The sequence below is a fragment of the Nesoenas mayeri genome (assembly GCF_963082525.1).
Source record: "Nesoenas mayeri genome assembly, chromosome: 1".
NCBI classification, from domain to species: domain Eukaryota; kingdom Metazoa; phylum Chordata; class Aves; order Columbiformes; family Columbidae; genus Nesoenas; species Nesoenas mayeri.
In genome coordinates, this window is record NC_137541.1 from 142,826,965 (window position 1) to 142,843,788 (window position 16,824).

The 16,824-nt window shown below is 36.4% G+C and overlaps 1 protein-coding gene across 1 annotated transcript in view; it reads right to left on the reverse strand.

The window, feature by feature from the left end:
* ABI3BP (ABI family member 3 binding protein) overlaps positions 1-16,824 on the reverse strand; it is a gene marked incomplete at both ends in the record, with an annotated part of 163,670 nt that overhangs the window by 82,659 nt on the left and 64,187 nt on the right. Inside the window, 9 exons of the mRNA XM_080351588.1 lie at positions 414-479; positions 862-927; positions 2,231-2,305; positions 2,983-3,053; positions 4,169-4,247; positions 5,444-5,518; positions 5,985-6,050; positions 10,412-10,486; positions 11,828-11,908. Of these exons, the coding sequence (XP_080207714.1) occupies positions 414-479; positions 862-927; positions 2,231-2,305; positions 2,983-3,053; positions 4,169-4,247; positions 5,444-5,518; positions 5,985-6,050; positions 10,412-10,486; positions 11,828-11,908 (654 nt within the window). The remainder of the gene's footprint in view (positions 1-413; positions 480-861; positions 928-2,230; positions 2,306-2,982; positions 3,054-4,168; positions 4,248-5,443; positions 5,519-5,984; positions 6,051-10,411; positions 10,487-11,827; positions 11,909-16,824) is intronic.

Consider the following 16,824-nt stretch of genomic DNA (forward strand, 5'->3'; position numbering starts at 1 on the left):
CTTGGACCAGGAAACCCCGGTGGGCAGTTGAACTGCAGCCCTGTTCTCTTGTGTCAGCCCAGACGGAATTTGCATCTTAAGAAGGCTGTCATATTTTAATGTGTCAGAGAAAGACCTGCTACCAAGATACAAAGAAGTAAGGAATGGCAGCTGAAGGAAAGGTGTGATAATACGTTCTCTATGCAAGCTGTCACTCAATTCCTGTAGAAAATGCTTCTCTGCCATGGAAAAAGCACGAGAACAAACAACAGAATAGCAGAACAAGTTTGCTGAGTGCTTCTGCAAGCCAAGCTGCACCAGGAAGTCTTCATGCTCTGCATGGAAGATGACAAGGATGCCAGATGGTTTGTGGTGGGAGGCGTGATGGAGAGTGAAAGGGGGAAATGGATAAAGATGATTTTTTTTCTAGTTACCCATCACGGTTTGCTGGGTTGTCAGGGAGGAAGGAGTGGTAGACTTCAGCCTTGGTCTTCGAGTAGCTAAGATCAAACACAAAAACCACCTTCAGGTCCTCAGACAGGCTGTTGTTGCGTGCGTGCTATCAAGATAGAGCTACAAACAAGGAGATGTGGCCCTTCCTTGGGGACACTGCTATGTCACAGTGTCAGTCCCCCTAGTACCATGATGCTACTTTTCAACTGGCACAGGTAGCCCAAGGTAGCAAAGTAAACCTAGTTGTGGAACCCCCAAAACTACAGCAGAAACATTTCAAATGGACTGATTTCTAATATGGAACCATAAGGGACCAACCACATTATGGATCTACTTTCCAGGACACCAAAACATCTGAATGGGTTCATCACTACTGAGAAAAACACTGCCAAACTAATCAAAATAGGAATGTGATCACTGGTTATTTACCCATCGCAGGCCTTGTGGTTTCTGGTGAAGCCAATGAGGTGGATTCCAGGTCTGGTTTCTGGCTCGCTACAATCAGACATGGAAATGATCTTGAGATATCCACACAGTCTTGCCATGACAGTACAAGCAGCACCATTTCACAGCACCCCAAATGTGCACATTTAGGGCAACACATGCCTTTTTCTGGCAGTATTTTGTGACTCAGTGATCAAATCAGCAGGCAACCATCTTGCCGTCATTGCAACTAACCCAATATTCTTAGAAACTCAGTAGCCGAACGGCTCTCCATCCACAGAAAAATGGCTAAATGACTGCTTCACCAAAGCAGCCCCTACTTTTCTCTGAAAGATGCCCCCGAAAAAGTCATTGCAGATTGAACATAGGATCCAAGAGACCTCCCTTTGCAATCAGAATTCAAGATCTGATCTTCCATCTCCTCAGAATCTCCCAAAACGTTCATTCTATGATTCAGAAATCTTAGTCCCTGGCAGTAATCAAACACGGTGACTGTAGAGAAATGCCTGCACTCAAGTGACCAAAGGCAGTTTTTCTGCAGAATTCTAGCACATCTTTCAACCACTTATACTTGTACAGTCCATTCCATTATCCACAAAAGAACAAGAAACTTCACTAAAGTGACTTTCTCATTCTCTCCTATCTTGATTTTGCAGAAAGAAAATGTGCAGCCTAACACACAAACCAGTTTATGTGTACTAATTTGCACTGCACAACTTTGCTATACCACAGGCTGCAAGAGAGAAGACTCTCGGTGTCAGTTTTCAAACATGCACAAAGATGAAGTTGCTACAGTTAATAAGGAAATGGGATTTTTTAATATTCTCAACCTTTGGAAATGGAAAGCCTTGAAACCCTTCTTTTCAGGTCCCTTCTACATGAAACTTTTCTAGCAACATTCAAGGAGTCACTAACCAAATCAGCAGCTGGTGTTCTCCCATGGTTAAAATCTTATCGGATATCCTTAAGAACAACAGCTAAAATTTTTCCAGCTATGGAGCAGCTTTTGCATCCAATCTACAAGAGGACCTAATTTGACATTTTAGCAGCTATTTAACTGTTCTTAATAACAGGTTAAATATATACACACAATAATCCTTCACAAAAAATTGGATGACAACCCCAAAGGAAAATTTATCTAATTGTTTATAAACACAAGAAAAATTAATCTTATCATTCCAATATTTCACTCCAGATTTCTCAAACATTGTAGAAGATCCAACTGGTCTCTCTCTCTCCAGTCACACTTTTATACAGAGCAAGTCAGAATAAAACCTCCATTTAGCAAAGCATTTCTGTGTCTTTTGAGAGACTGTCTAGATGTCAGGTGAGCTACAATGAAGAGAGATATTACCAGCTGAGACTGGTGGCATTTCTGGCATGCCAGATGTTGTGGATCTTGAAGAAAGAGGCTTCCTTTCACCTAAATCTGAAAAGATAATTTTGTGTTAAAAGGCTTAATTGCCTCAGAGCTACTATGGATAGCATAGGGCTCAGTAGACAAATATTGTGCCGTTAAAATGAAAGCACGGGGAGATTTGCTTGCAAATTAGCTAGGCATTACCATGTCTCATGAACTGTTAGGCTGATTTGGAAGTCAGTGTGGAAGCCATGTGACCTAATTATTCATACTAAAGATAATTCTTATTACTTCTTAAGAATCTTAGCACATTAAGAACTGCAAATAGTAAGAAAACACCTTTTGATCTGGAAAAGTCAATGGGCCAGCCAATATAAAGTTAGTCAAAGCAAACTTTTCACAGAAACATTACACAGAAATATATTTCAAGTGCTTAATTCATTCTCATGGTTATGTTCTCCCAGTGCAGGAAAAAAACACAACTCAGAAAGGCAGGTCCACAGCTTGGAACCTCAATGGTGAAACAACCAAACGCAACCAAAGTTGAGCCTACCTCTATACCTGCTGGACCTCATTCTACAAAGATGAATGATGAGTGCAGATGCGAACCTAGTTAATGACAGCAATGAGTGGTATGAATGACTGGGATGGTGATAACTAAAGCAGTGCAAAGCTTCCAAAAATAGCAGCAAGAATGAAAAAATGAAGAAAAAATCTTTACAACTAAATAATCTTATCAATTTTACCCAGTGCCGTTCCTGACAACTGAGACTCTGTAGTAATTATGGGCATGGAAATTTTCAACTCAGTAGTATTGCTAGCTGCAGAATAAAAAAAAAAAAAAAAAAAAAAAAAGTAATTACACCTGAGAAATAAATTCATGTAAATAAATCAAGGAGGACAATTTGGCAGACAGAAATCTAGCCTTCCACTGCCCTGCAGAGTATTATTTTTATTATTTATTTATTTACAAAATGAACCTTCTTTTACTAAGTAAATACCTCCTTAACTACTTAGCTAAATATGTTATTCCAATTTTCCCATGTATGCAAATGTTCAGAAAGAGTTTGAAAAACAATGTTTATACAGTTTCATGTGCACTTGCCTTAAATAGCACCTGACAAAACACCTCAACAACTTATACCACATCTTTCCATGAAGTTAAGAATTCCTCAGAGAATTTAGGAAAAATCATGATTTCAGGAGATTAAAGTCTCTCAGTATCACTTCATTAAGTTACTTAACTTTATGCAGTTTCTCAACTGTGGCCAACTTTTTTCAGTCGGATTGGTCCCAGGTATCCCATATAACAGAATGAATTTACTTGATTTAAAATAATTTCCTGTGAGTGCTTTATAGAACAGTGCAGCAAAACTGAACTCTTGAAAACTGTACTTAGATGCCAAGAACCAGTGGGTTATACAGCAGAGAACTTAATAAACTATAGCTGCATGGCTCAAAGTGAAGTTTTGGGCAATGAACTTCTTTCTTTCCCCCTCCACATCCTCCTACCCTTTTCCTATTGCCCTCACTGCTTATGTACATACTTGTTCATGTTCAAGCAATGGTTAAAAAATTTAAGCATCCTCACATATTAAAATCTATGGGAAAAACAACAACCTATCTCCAAAGCTGTAACCCAAGGTACAGCTTAGTTAGAAAGGTCTATCCTGACATGTGTTTACTTTTTTATTTTAAGACAATACATAGGAAAAATCACAACAAAATGTGAATGGACATGAAAAACAGAAAGAGAGAAAAAAATCACAATCTGATGACTACAAAGTAATATATCTTACTTGACTGTAACAGTCTTAAGCCTTGCAAAATTTAAATCGTTTCTTGACACACCCATTTGATTGATAATGCATTATTCAGGCTCCAACTAACTAATCAACCAGCCAACAGGGTATGCTTCTGAAATAATATTACTATAATTTATCAGTGTCTGGTATTTCTGAAGCTGTAAAAGTTTGGGGGGTAGAAGTAACATGAAGAAAGTCATGTGAAGCTGGAAAACAAAAATAAAAATCATGGTGGACAAAATCCATCATGCAATAGCATCATATTCTTTTATGAGCTGAAGAACCTTCTAGGTAATATTTAACACATTATGTTCCACAGAAAGACTCTGAAACGTACAATAACCAGTTAAGCATGACTTGGTAACAATTTCCAAAAGCATACATTAATGCATAGACACATAATGCAAGTAACAACCAAATTGTTAGCAGAATTGCACAAAAAGTTATTGAACTATGGTATTAAAAAGAAGAAATACAAGACTGGTCAAAAAAGGAGAACAAATTATGAATAAAAATTAGCAAATTGGGACTGGTTGGAATTTTTGTCTAGAATCCCAAGAATCAAGGAGGATATCCTGCTGCTGAAACTGGAGGAGGTGAAAGGATGACACAGCAGGAACTGTACCAAATGAAACATCAACTGTCTTTTGTCCGGCATGTGAATGGCTGACATTTCCATTCAGTCTCTCCTTCAGTAACGCATTTCCTTCAAAAATTAATTTCTTCCAAAAACATACGCATCAGGCATGACACTATTGGCATGCTAATGAAGAGAAGTCTTTCCAGCTGGCTCTCATCTTACTACTTTTTTTTTTTTTCCTTCTTTGGACAAATGTTAGTGGCCTCAGATAAATAACTACCTCTTGCATGCTCATCTATAAAACAAGAGAAACACATAATAGAAATTTTCTAAGGATCAACTGGCCAGTGTCTGAATCATCAATGGCATGTTTTTATAGTGCCAGTTTTGAAATCTAGGCACATAGAATTATGTCTATGTTTAAACAGAAAAGCTAAAAGAAGAGCTACATTTTCAAAAGGTGTTTGAATTTCTGCAGTTTTGATTCACTCCTTAGGACTCTGAGTACTTCAACAATCAGGATATTCCACTTAAAAACTTAAGGTGTGGACAAGCTTATTTAGATTTACTATTTACTCTAAGTCTGATTTCATTTTAAAGCTAAGAATTACATGCTGTAGTCAAATATGGAAAGACCTCCAAACTACTAGTTCAATATTTCATATAAAATATCATAAAGAAACCTGCTATTTGATACAGCCTTTCATACCTGCAGTTATTCTTGATATATGTCAAAGTGAACAAACTATTTAATAAGAGGCACTATGTCTCCTCTGAAAATTCCTAAATGTCAAGAGGATTAATCTTATGAGAAATCGTTACCAGATCTGGTTGGTTGCACTTCTGTAGTAGCAGATGTTTTGGATCCTGAAGAAACAGGCTGTGTTTCCTCAAAAGCTGAAAAGAGAATCTGAGCTTAGAACACTGAGAGGCCCGTGACTTAATGGATTAGCATTGCGTAGCTCAGTGAAGGCTGTGCAGATCCAGATGATGCTAATGCAAAGCTAAGCAAGATGGCAGATGGCCTGGACATGAGATGTGAGACGTGTGCCATGACAACAGGACATGATGGCTTGCAATACAGTCTTCTGGCCTCAAAATTTGATAAGAGCTGGGATAAGAGCTACAGCTAATAGAAAAAGAAATAAGCTAACAATGAGATATGATAGCACTGTCTTTAAGCAGTTTTTAAGCCAGTGACAAATGTTTTTCAGCTAGTTACACAGACACATGAATGGTGAATAAGCAGCTCTCTGTGAGTGTAGACAGCTGAGATTCTAAAACAGATCTTAAAATCACCATTTGCAAATCTATGTGATGCTAAGATAATGGAAAAAAGGCATGGAAATAATCTGCTGATTACCCATCTCCATCTCTGTGGTTTCTGTAGAAGGTAGAGATACCAATTTCAAGCCTGGACTCCGAGTAGCTAAGAGCAAAGATGAAAAAAAATTATGACACTGAGACAGACACTCTCCTTGCAAGTGGTACAAAATGTAATTTTACCTGTAACTAGCAAGTTTTGGCTTAGATTGAAGGTCTCTTCTTTCTATTTTTAACCCATTCAAACTTTGGCATACATTATCTAATCAGGTTGAATCCATATTACTTAAGAGGTTTTTCTTCACAGCGAAGAAGCTACAAGCCAAACACAATATATTTTATATACACTGCACTCCGAGGTCTTTATAAACTGGTTACTATTACATTATGTGTAACTATTTTAAAAGGAGGTGTAAAGGGAAAAGATAAGAGTAGTACAATGAAGTTGCTGAAATAATCAGAGTTAGTAAACAGCATATTCTGTCTGCTATGCTGTAATGAAGACTATTACAAAGACCTTACAGTTATTTCACTTTGAAGTATGGATAACCTGACGTCTGCTCTAATGAAAACAGGGAATCAAGGTGAAAATAGTTATTCTTACCCAAAGGGCATAATGAATTAGTGTCCACCATGTGTAGGTTTTGCACTGCTGTCCTGCTTCTATGAAACATTCTATTCAACTGTGTGTACAGGGCAGTAAGTACCATTCTTTCCAGTAAACATATCTGTACCAGTCACTTATATCCATTTAGGTTATAATATATTTTAAAATTTCCATCTCTGTTTCTAATTGGTCTTTATGAAGATGAGGTTTTTTGAAAAGCAGTTATACCAGAAGTTTAGAATTAAACTTTTCTGAATGTTTAAGATTGAGGAAAACATTCAGACAACTAGGTGTAGCTAGGAGTAGGCTTCGTTTTTAATGTAGGCAATGTGAATATAAGCCAAAAAGTGAGCAGACTTTTATTTCATATATTGGATCTGCTTTCCCATTTACTTTCAATCCAGTTTATCACATTAACAAATACGATTCCAGGTTACCGTCCTGATAAAGTTGGACTCAGCGGTTGGACCAGATAATATTTGCAGGTCTATTCTATTCTATTCTATTCTATTCTATTCTATTCTATTCTATTCTATTCTATTCTAATTCTAATTCTAATTCTAATCCTAATTCTAATTCTACTCTATCCATATAAAGAAAATAATATCAACAAAAGCCATATGAGTCACAGCTTTTGACAAAAGTTTCCGTTGATCCATTTACATATGGTAAGAACTATGAGAGATCTTTCAAAAGCATCAGATCATTGAAGGCATGTTAACAAAGCTATCCTTTCAGAAAGGTTTGAATTCAAAATATACTGACCACACAGAAAGTTTGTAAACCACAGGCAATGTCTCCCTCTGGTACAATGCAGATAGAAAAATAAAGAAAAAAAAGTCTTCAGGGGAACTAGGTCGGAATACAGGTCACACACACTTAAACTTCAGAAATAAAATTTTGCTTTCTTTGCTGATTTTATGACAGCAGGTGATGAAGGCATGCAGAGGCACAGTGCAGAGAAATCTCCTTTGTAGGACCACCCCCACTGGCTCTCACAGAACATCTTTGACTTCAGCATTGACTTCACGGGGAGCACAGATGCTCCAGCTGACCTGATGGCTGGACACAGCCTCTTATAATGAAATCTCACTGTTGCTAAGTGCAACTACTTGGCAGAAATGGAGGACATCAGAACAAACCCAGAATAAATACTTGAACAGAACATGTATTTTGCCTCAACTGTTGTTATTATTTTACCCTTACCACTGAGAAGAACACAGGATTAGGTTATTATTCTCCAGCAGAAAACAAAAATACTTCCCCTTGCCTAACAATTTTGAGGTTTTCAGATACAAATAGGTTCTTAAATCACCAAGTGTCTGTCTCTCTCTCTCCAATGCTGCCTCTAACTGGGTTGAAGTATACTTCTTTCATTACAGTGAAAACAAATACGTGTCCCCATGCCCTCAAACATATCTGGAAAAGAGCTGTCAAAAATTATAGCAAATTAAGAAAAAAATTGTGAAGAGAATGTTCATGTTCTTGAAAATTTAGTTCAAATATGCATTTCAAGAATTAAGAGCTGTTTCTGGAAATGATCTTAAAATTTGGCAAACTGCATTTTGTAGCAGTATGCCATCTAAATAAATCAGTACCATTATATGATAACTTCTTGCCTAATGCCCAGTAAAATATAAATGCATACTGATTCAAGGTCACTCCAGTTAACTAGTGTAATAGTCGCTGATACAGATAACAGCAACAAGCAGTTGTTTTGGTAGAATGAGATATTTATGACTAACACAATGACACAGTGAAGAGAAATGCAGGCCTGTTATGAAAGCAGAGGTTTTGAGAAGGGGAGACATAGGATATGGCATAGAGGAGTAGAGGCATGAGATGATGACAGATGTGGAACAGACTTGGCACTGGAAATCCCATGCCATAAACAGTTCAGTTTCCGTGAGTTGTAACAACTATGCACCTGGGGCTGGACAAAATTTAATTGAGGGGTAACATGAGCACAGAAATAGTACCTAACATAGACAAATGGCACCATATTAGGTAAATTCAGATGTAAGATCTCAGCAGAAGAGAGGCAGAGAAAGACAGAGAGAGTGAGGCAGAGAGAGAGAGAGAGAGAGAGAGAGAAGAGGAAGAAATTATCAATGTGAATGTCACATTCCCCCCAGGACAGGACTGCAGCTGCTCATAACTTGCTGAAACTTCCCCACTGATCACCAACACAAACATGATATCACCAAACTTAGGACCCAGAGGTGTAGTGAGCGGGTGTGCAAAACACCAAGAAGAAGCGTAACCTAAATATGCGTGTTACTATTTTAATTATACTACTGTTATTTTTAAGGATTTTTTTTTTCTGTATGTAAGTACTCTACCTGCATTGATATTATTTGTTTCATTGCAAAATGATTCTTCAGTCAATAGACTGTTAAGATTTCACACACAGAATCACATAATCACAGAATTATAGGGATTGGAAGGGACCTTGGAAGATCATATAGTCCAATCCTTCTACTGGAGCAGGAACACCTAGATGAGGTTATGCAGGAATGTGTCTAGCCCTCTCTGGGCAGCCTGTTCCAGTGTTCTGTTGCTCCCACCATGAAGAAGTTTCTTCTCATATATAAGTGGAAGCTACTATGTTCCTGTTTGCACCCATTGCCCCTTGTCTTATTGGTTGTCACCAAGAAGAGCCTGGCTCCATCCTCATGACACTCACCCATTATATATCTATAAACATTAATGAGGTCACCCCTCAGTGTCCTCTTATCCAAGCTAAAGAGACCCAGCTCCCTCAGCCTTTCTTCATAAGGGAGATGCTCCACTCCCTTAATCATCTTTGTTGCCCTGCGCTGGACCCTCTCCAGCAGTTCCCTGTCCTTCTTGAACTGAGGGGCCCAGAACTGGACACAATATTCCAGATGGGGTCTCACCAGGGCAGAGTAGAGGGGAGGGAGAACCTCTCTCAACCTACTAATCACTCCCCTACTAATACACCCCAGGATGTCATTGGCCTTCCTGGCCACAAGGGCACAGTGCTGGCTCATGGTCATCCTGTTGTCCACCAGGACCCCCAGGTCCCTTTCCCCTACACTGCTCTCCAACAGGTCATGCCCCATTACACTAGCAATAAATTATTGACTTTATAGATGTATATATCCATATATGTAAATACATGCCTATACATCCTCTTTGCCCATAAGATTTTGACCATAGCATTTTGATCCTTACATGGGTAAAACTGTTCTGATAATGTGAGTGGTTCCATATTTTCTCAAATATCAGACCTTTCCAAAGTTTCTTGTAGTTCATCACCAAACAGTTAATTAATCCAGAAAAAAAGCAAACACGAATATTTAAACCACAACACCATCTACAAATTATAGTACTATTTTAACCAAATATACAAATATTTGGCAAACTACATGAAACCCACAGAACTGATGTTGGCTGGAACAGCACTCCAACTGTGAAATACAGGCAGTCTCAGAAGCTTACGGACTACTTCCATGAAACTTACTAAACTAAAAGTACAGATTTTAGCTAAGTATAAATTGCCATCATCACTCTATAGATAAAAGCTATCTCATATATTGTCATGAGTTTTTGTTGCTTGTTGTTTGTTGGGGTTCTTTTGTTTGTTGGTTTGGCTTTTTTCAAATGAAGCATTAATTTGGAGCATCCTGTCATGACAATAAAGCAAAACCAGACTTAGAATGAAAGAAGAAATTTGCAAGTTTTGTGAAGAGAAAGCTAATAGCTACCATATTTTACATATAGAATGATACTATGGGGGCTGAAACACTTAAAAACCTACAACACAGAGAAAAAAAAAAAAAAAAAAAGATAATTTTCCACTGAAGTTTACTCAAATTTACAAAGAAAGTAATTACCAAATTCTGTCAATAGACTTTTTGGAGCATCAGAGATTCTGGATCCAGAAGGAAGTGGCTGTATTTCATTAGAAGCTATGACAAAAGAAATAATCAAGGCTTTACTTTATCAAGAATATGAAAAGGCACATTATGGATCTATACTTTGGCTTATAAACCACTCCTGAAACCAATGATATTTAATAAAAAAGAAAAAAAAAAGTAGTTCCAACCTAGGAAAAAAAAACACATAACTTTGTCATTTATAAAGGTGTGTGGAATATGAACAAAATCACCTTTTCCCTAATCATAATACAAAGACCCATCAGTCACAAGAATTTGATAATGAACATCCATCAGTAACTATGACCACCTGGTTTGAAATTAAGCAGTGATCCACCTTGGTTAAATTTCATATTTTCATCTTTAAAAGCATGGCAAAAACCAAGCAAGATTGATTACGCTTTAAAAAAAAAAACCCAACTGATTAAAATTTGGAGTGAAAATTAGATTGATGCTTTAGCTTCAGTAAATTTTGGAAATCTACTTGCAACTGTATATGAAACAAGACCAAAAAAAGTGAATTACATGAATCAATAGGATTAGGTAAAAATATGTTTAGTGAGAAGCATTGGCAGTACTCTTCGCTGAAAGATCTGTACTTCAGACCTGCAAATAACGATATTTTCCTTTATCATGCATCATCCTGTATGTATGCCATCTGTGCTTTAGAAAAATGTAATCAATGTTAAAAAAATACATAAATACAACCCTAAGCTTAGATTTTGTTCATATTTTTCCATGGTTTGGGGATTAAAATACAGACAACAAAATCAATACTGGAGAATTTAGAATTCTGAATGCAAGAAGTAGATGCTGCTCCAAATTACAAAACTAAAAGTACTACTACTTAGATCACAAATGTGTCATTCTGAGACATCTTTATGAAAAAATCAGTAGAGCTCTTTTTTCCTCCAGGACAAACACAATTATACCATGTCACATGAAATATAAAATTTTCCTTTTGCGTCACTTTTGATGCTACCTAAATGAACCTGTCATCAGAAGAAAATCAAGGAGGTAATTATTTCAATTCTATCACTGAGGTTAATTTTACTGATGGAAATTCCATGTGATGTTAATCATGCAGATCACATACACAGAAAACAGTACTTTGAAAAATAAAACTGAATCACCCAGTCAAATCACTTAACAACAATCATATGTACAACAACCCCAGTTCAGCCAGAAAGAGATGCATTCAGCTTTACATTTCATTTGTGAGTCACTGAAAACACAAATGGAAGCAGAAATTTTTAATTGGGATTACCTTTGGAGTCAATACAAAGGGGATGCAGCAAGTAGAAGAAAAATTCTGCTGGAGGTGGAAAAAGCATTTAATGTACAAAGAAGGTAAAAAACAGTGAAGTTAGTTACCCAGATTGTTTTGAGTTCGCACCAATTCAGGTTTAGGCGTTGATTTAAATTCCTCAGGTCCATATTTTTTCTCAGCCTGAGCTAGAAGAAAGAAGTTTTATTTAACTTAGAATCCCTCTGAGGTTTTCTTTATCTATTGCCCAAAGTCCACTCCTTTCTTATCACCATTTCATGCCACCTGATTAGAATAATTTCTGCAGCAGCTCAGCTCCATGATGACTAATACTTATTTTTGTTTTCAGATGTCAAGCCTATATGATGTTTTGGATTTATTTAGTTGCAGTTAACTTGAGCAATGGAAAATGCAGCAAAGCTGTAGTACAGCTTCCTATATTCTTCATGATATACATTATAAACAAGGCCCATTACATCACAAAGTGTATTTACAAATATTTTCCCTCCTATTCTGGATTTTCAAAAATCATTCTAATATAAGACACAGCAGGACAAGAATAAATATTCACCTATAATACCTTAGTTCTTTCATTTTTCTAGTAATAAAAAACTGAACCATATTTCAATAAACTAGTGCATAATTGTACTCTTCCAGCTGTTCTACGTAACATTTAATTCCTACAGTATTTAAGTCAAGATCACTTCTTTCCTCTCCATCTTGCTGGAAGTCCATGATGTTTAATCAGTCATACAGCACACACGACTGGTGATCTCAGGTTATAAAATGACAATGATTATTTATATGGAACACAGGATGGTAAGGTCTCAGCTTTGAATGTCATAAGAACATTAATTCCTTCCACAGAGCAATTTGTACAATATTTAGCACATACTGGTATTTAGAAGCGATTTTTAATATTGGTGATCAGCATCAATATAGTACTAAGATTTAGTATTCATTCAGTTCAATAAAAGATCGCTTTCTTTTTGCAATACACTAGAAGAGAGTTGCTTCTGTTTGTCCAGCATGCTCTCCATGCTTTTTCCACAGTCTCCTAAGCATGCTTCATGCAAGAACTGATCATGTAGGCTTATAAGCTTCTCATTTCGTTCCCTGAAGAGAACATACTGTTTTCTGGATTCTAAATAGTTACACAGATGCTACTACAGTTGCAACAACTATACTGTTTTCTGGTTTGGAGTAGAGTGGTTTTCAGTGCCACAAAAGATGGACTCTCCACAGACACTCCCTTACTAGGACCCAATTCAGCTTCTACTAAGTCAGAGTGCTGTTACTATCATCAGTGGAAGGAGGATTTCTTTCTCCAGAGAAGTTAAATCAATTTATCTCTATGAAACTTGTGGGAGAAAATTCACCCATAAAAGACCCAGAAACAACTAACAAAACCATACCTCAGAAGCACCTCAGAAATACTTCAAAAGCTAGCATATCTTATTGGTGAAATGTAATCATGAAAAAATAAACACAAACAAAACCCAAACACCCCCAAAACCAACTAAGCAAGCAAACAAAACCCAACCAACCAACCAAAATAAACACAAAACCCCCTCACCAAACACCACAAAAAGTGAATACAGACATTCATTATGTTTTGGGTTTTTTTAGAGGTCAGATGGTTTACATTCACATGAAGCAGCTAAGTTGGCTGAGCAAGCTGAACAAGAAAAAGCATGTTTAGAATTGGGACAAAAGGAACCAAGTTCTCATCTGCTTTGCACAGAACATCGTAGGGATGATGTGAAACAACAGCAGAAATTTTTGTTAAAAAAAAAAAAAATACAGGAAGTCCGAAGTTTGGCCTTTAAAAGCTAAATTAAAAAAAAAAAAAGAGAGAAAAAAGAGAAAATGCTTTTGACTTTTCCAGGGCAGCATGTAAGCTAGGTTTAATGTATTCATTTATTCATTCAATGGTAGCTGCAAAGTAAATGGTTAACACTCCCAAGCAAAGGAAGTCACTTTAGTATCACAGCATGGAATATGGCAAGAATGCATTTAGGCAACATTGGTTAAATTATTTTTCCTCTAATTTCTCTTGATGCTCTCATTCATGTTCCTCTCTTCCTCTGCAACTAGAATTAAGATTTTCTGATGGAAGCAATAATCTCACTCCTTCTAATATACCACTTGACCACAAGTGTAAGCCTTCAGGGGCTAGAAGGAGGAAGGGAGGAACAGAACTTAAGAAACATGGCAACAAAGGAGCAATTCCTATTAAACATTAACCCTAGTTTTGATTCACAGGTAGTACTTTTCATTTCAAGCCTATTTCACAAAACTACTTAGTTAAATTTCTGGTACAATCCCTTACATAAAGAAATAACTTGCCTTTTTAAAAAACAACAACAACAAAACAAAACAAAAAAAGAAACAAAAACCAAACAAATAAAACCAAAACAAAAACAAAACAACACCAACCCCAAAAACTAGTTCTACCATACCCTAGACAAATGTGCTGATATATCTACCTGCTGGTTAGCTCCAGTTTCCTTGTGAAGTTAATAAAAAGGCTTAAACTTTATTCACCTGAGAGAAAAAAATTTAGTAGTAGTTTGTGGTGCATAATACAGCATTTTAAAGATTGCAGAAAAAAAAAAAAAAAGGCATTACAAATTTGTGCTGTTGTGTTAAGAATAAATTAGTACTAAGTGGAAAATATTTTAACAAGCCTGGCAAAAACAAAGCATGTAAGAGCTTACTAGCCAGTCTTTCCACAGAAGTGCGAGCCAAGGGAGGGGTGGCCTGAAATTAAGAAAATAATGGGGTGCCTGGCTGACAAATACACCCAGAAAAGTTACCGAACTGTGTCACAACACAGAACACACCCTTTGACAAAGACCCAGTGGAATACAAGAGTGGCCCAGCTCATGAAATTTTACAGATGGTCCATTTGCTTCTAGGTCACTTACTTCAAGCTCATTTCTTACCTTCTTCCATGACTGATGACACAACAGCTGCTGCAGAACACAACTCTTAAATCAGTGTTCTGTTGCCACTTCTGGCACCAGTCCTTAAACCTTTCGCAGCAAATAATTACTACGCCTTATTCAAAGAATCCAGTATGATTTTGAAATAGGGAAGTCTGAATGAAATAGAATTAAGTAGATCCTATAGCTAAACTCAATTAACTGTGCCTGTATATTAACCTGTCTCTCAAACGCAACCCTTGCAAAAGTGGGTAAGATCTCTCGCTTAAGTTACTTGTGAAAGTTTGGCTCAAATGCCTAAGTATTCAAGCTAATTTTGCATATTCAACGGCTAGATAGAAATCACACTCAAATATTTTCTTTTAAAGGATTCCCTTTCATTTCTGTTTCCTGACACTCCCTTTTTTGTTCTTTAACTGAAATACTGTAACCACAATGAATAAATTCTTTCATGTAAGTAGTGTGACATACTCATACTTTAACATGAGACACTGATGCTGTGATCAACAAAGAATGACAGAAAGGAACAGTTACCACAGAAAAAGAGACATGGAATTAAAACCACAGAGGAAGCATGAAGTGGAAGATGAAAATTATTCTAAATATTTCAGTAAATAATTAATGATGTGATAGCAATAAGAATACGTTTACTTTTAACAAATGGTTGTACATAATTTGTCACTAAAAAGACAATACTTGCCAATAGTTATCATGTGCAATGAAACACTAACCCACTCCGTAAACACATAATTCTGTGCTAGGTCTAGAAATTATTTTGTTTATGGTTAGAATTACTGCATGCCAGGTACGTAAATATAATTACAGAACACAAAGGAAAGGAAACAGAATGGACTGATTTTCTCCTCCTTGGGTGATATATCAGTCCTCGTGTCAGATTCACACTGTTTACCTGATTAACCAGTAAATTCCAGCACAAGGAATGATGTGTTTTGATTAGATGAATGCAAACTTGAGGACTAGGATTTTGTGAGAGAGCAGATTACATAAATTTATGCATTCAGTTCTTACTTTCACAAAATGGTAAAGTTCTAGAAAAACAAAATCTGTAGATTGCTTGTTCTGCATTTATTTGGACAAGGTAAATAATTTAGTAATTAGAATTTATGTCCACAAGAGATCTCAAGCTAAAACAAAACAAAAATTATTCACAGTTTTTTTAAAAAGTATCCACATATTTCCGATTAAAAGTAAGCTGTTTATCACATATATGCTAAACTTGTAAACTTCAGGGACCCCTTTGATAATAAATTCCTGTGTTTGTCTCTTAATACTTAGGATGAACAGAAAAGATGTATCCATATGAAAGTTTTGCAGAAAGAACATTGTACTTGTCATACAACTTGATAAAGTAGTCAATTGATGTTACACTAACTTGTTTCCTAAGCAAATGGAGGCAGTAAATCTAGTGAGTTTTAAAACATAACTTCAGGTTTTTAAACAGTTTAAGGAACTAGCATATGAGTATGTCCTTTCATATAAGCAATATTTTTTCAACCACAAGTAGATGGTGATAAACTTCAGCCTTCCAAATATACAAGTTAACATATATTTCACAGACAACCTTGAATATGAGTCTAGGATTAAATTTTATATTCCTTTCCCATGGATGTGAACAGCTCCTATTCACTTTAATAGGACCAGTAAGTCCACAGAGAGAGTTTGGTCAAAATTAGTCTGTTCAAAACTGAAATTAAATGGTACATCATGCTGTCATACTCTGCCATCTGTGAAATAAACCTTGTTACTGTGACTATTCCATCTTAATCTCATACATGCATTTTGCACAATCCTGCTCTTGTCCCTTTTTTTCTTCTTCATAGATTTCATGAAAGCCAGAAGTTCAAGGTGCATCACAAGAAAAGTATTATTTTGCCATTTTTCACAATTTCAAGGTATCCACACTCCACAAAGACATGGTTCTAACTTTAAGTGTTTTTATAAACCTGACAATTGTAGCATCTGAAACTTTCCTTCAAAATTAGATTCAGATTTTTATTCACATCTGTCACTCATGGCTACTAATTCACATATATTATCCTCCTGCTTTCTAATTAATGCCTTTAACTGCAGATTAAGCAAGACAAAGATGGAGTCAATTTTAGTTTTTTATCTTTGGCAAAGATATCCCATGCAGT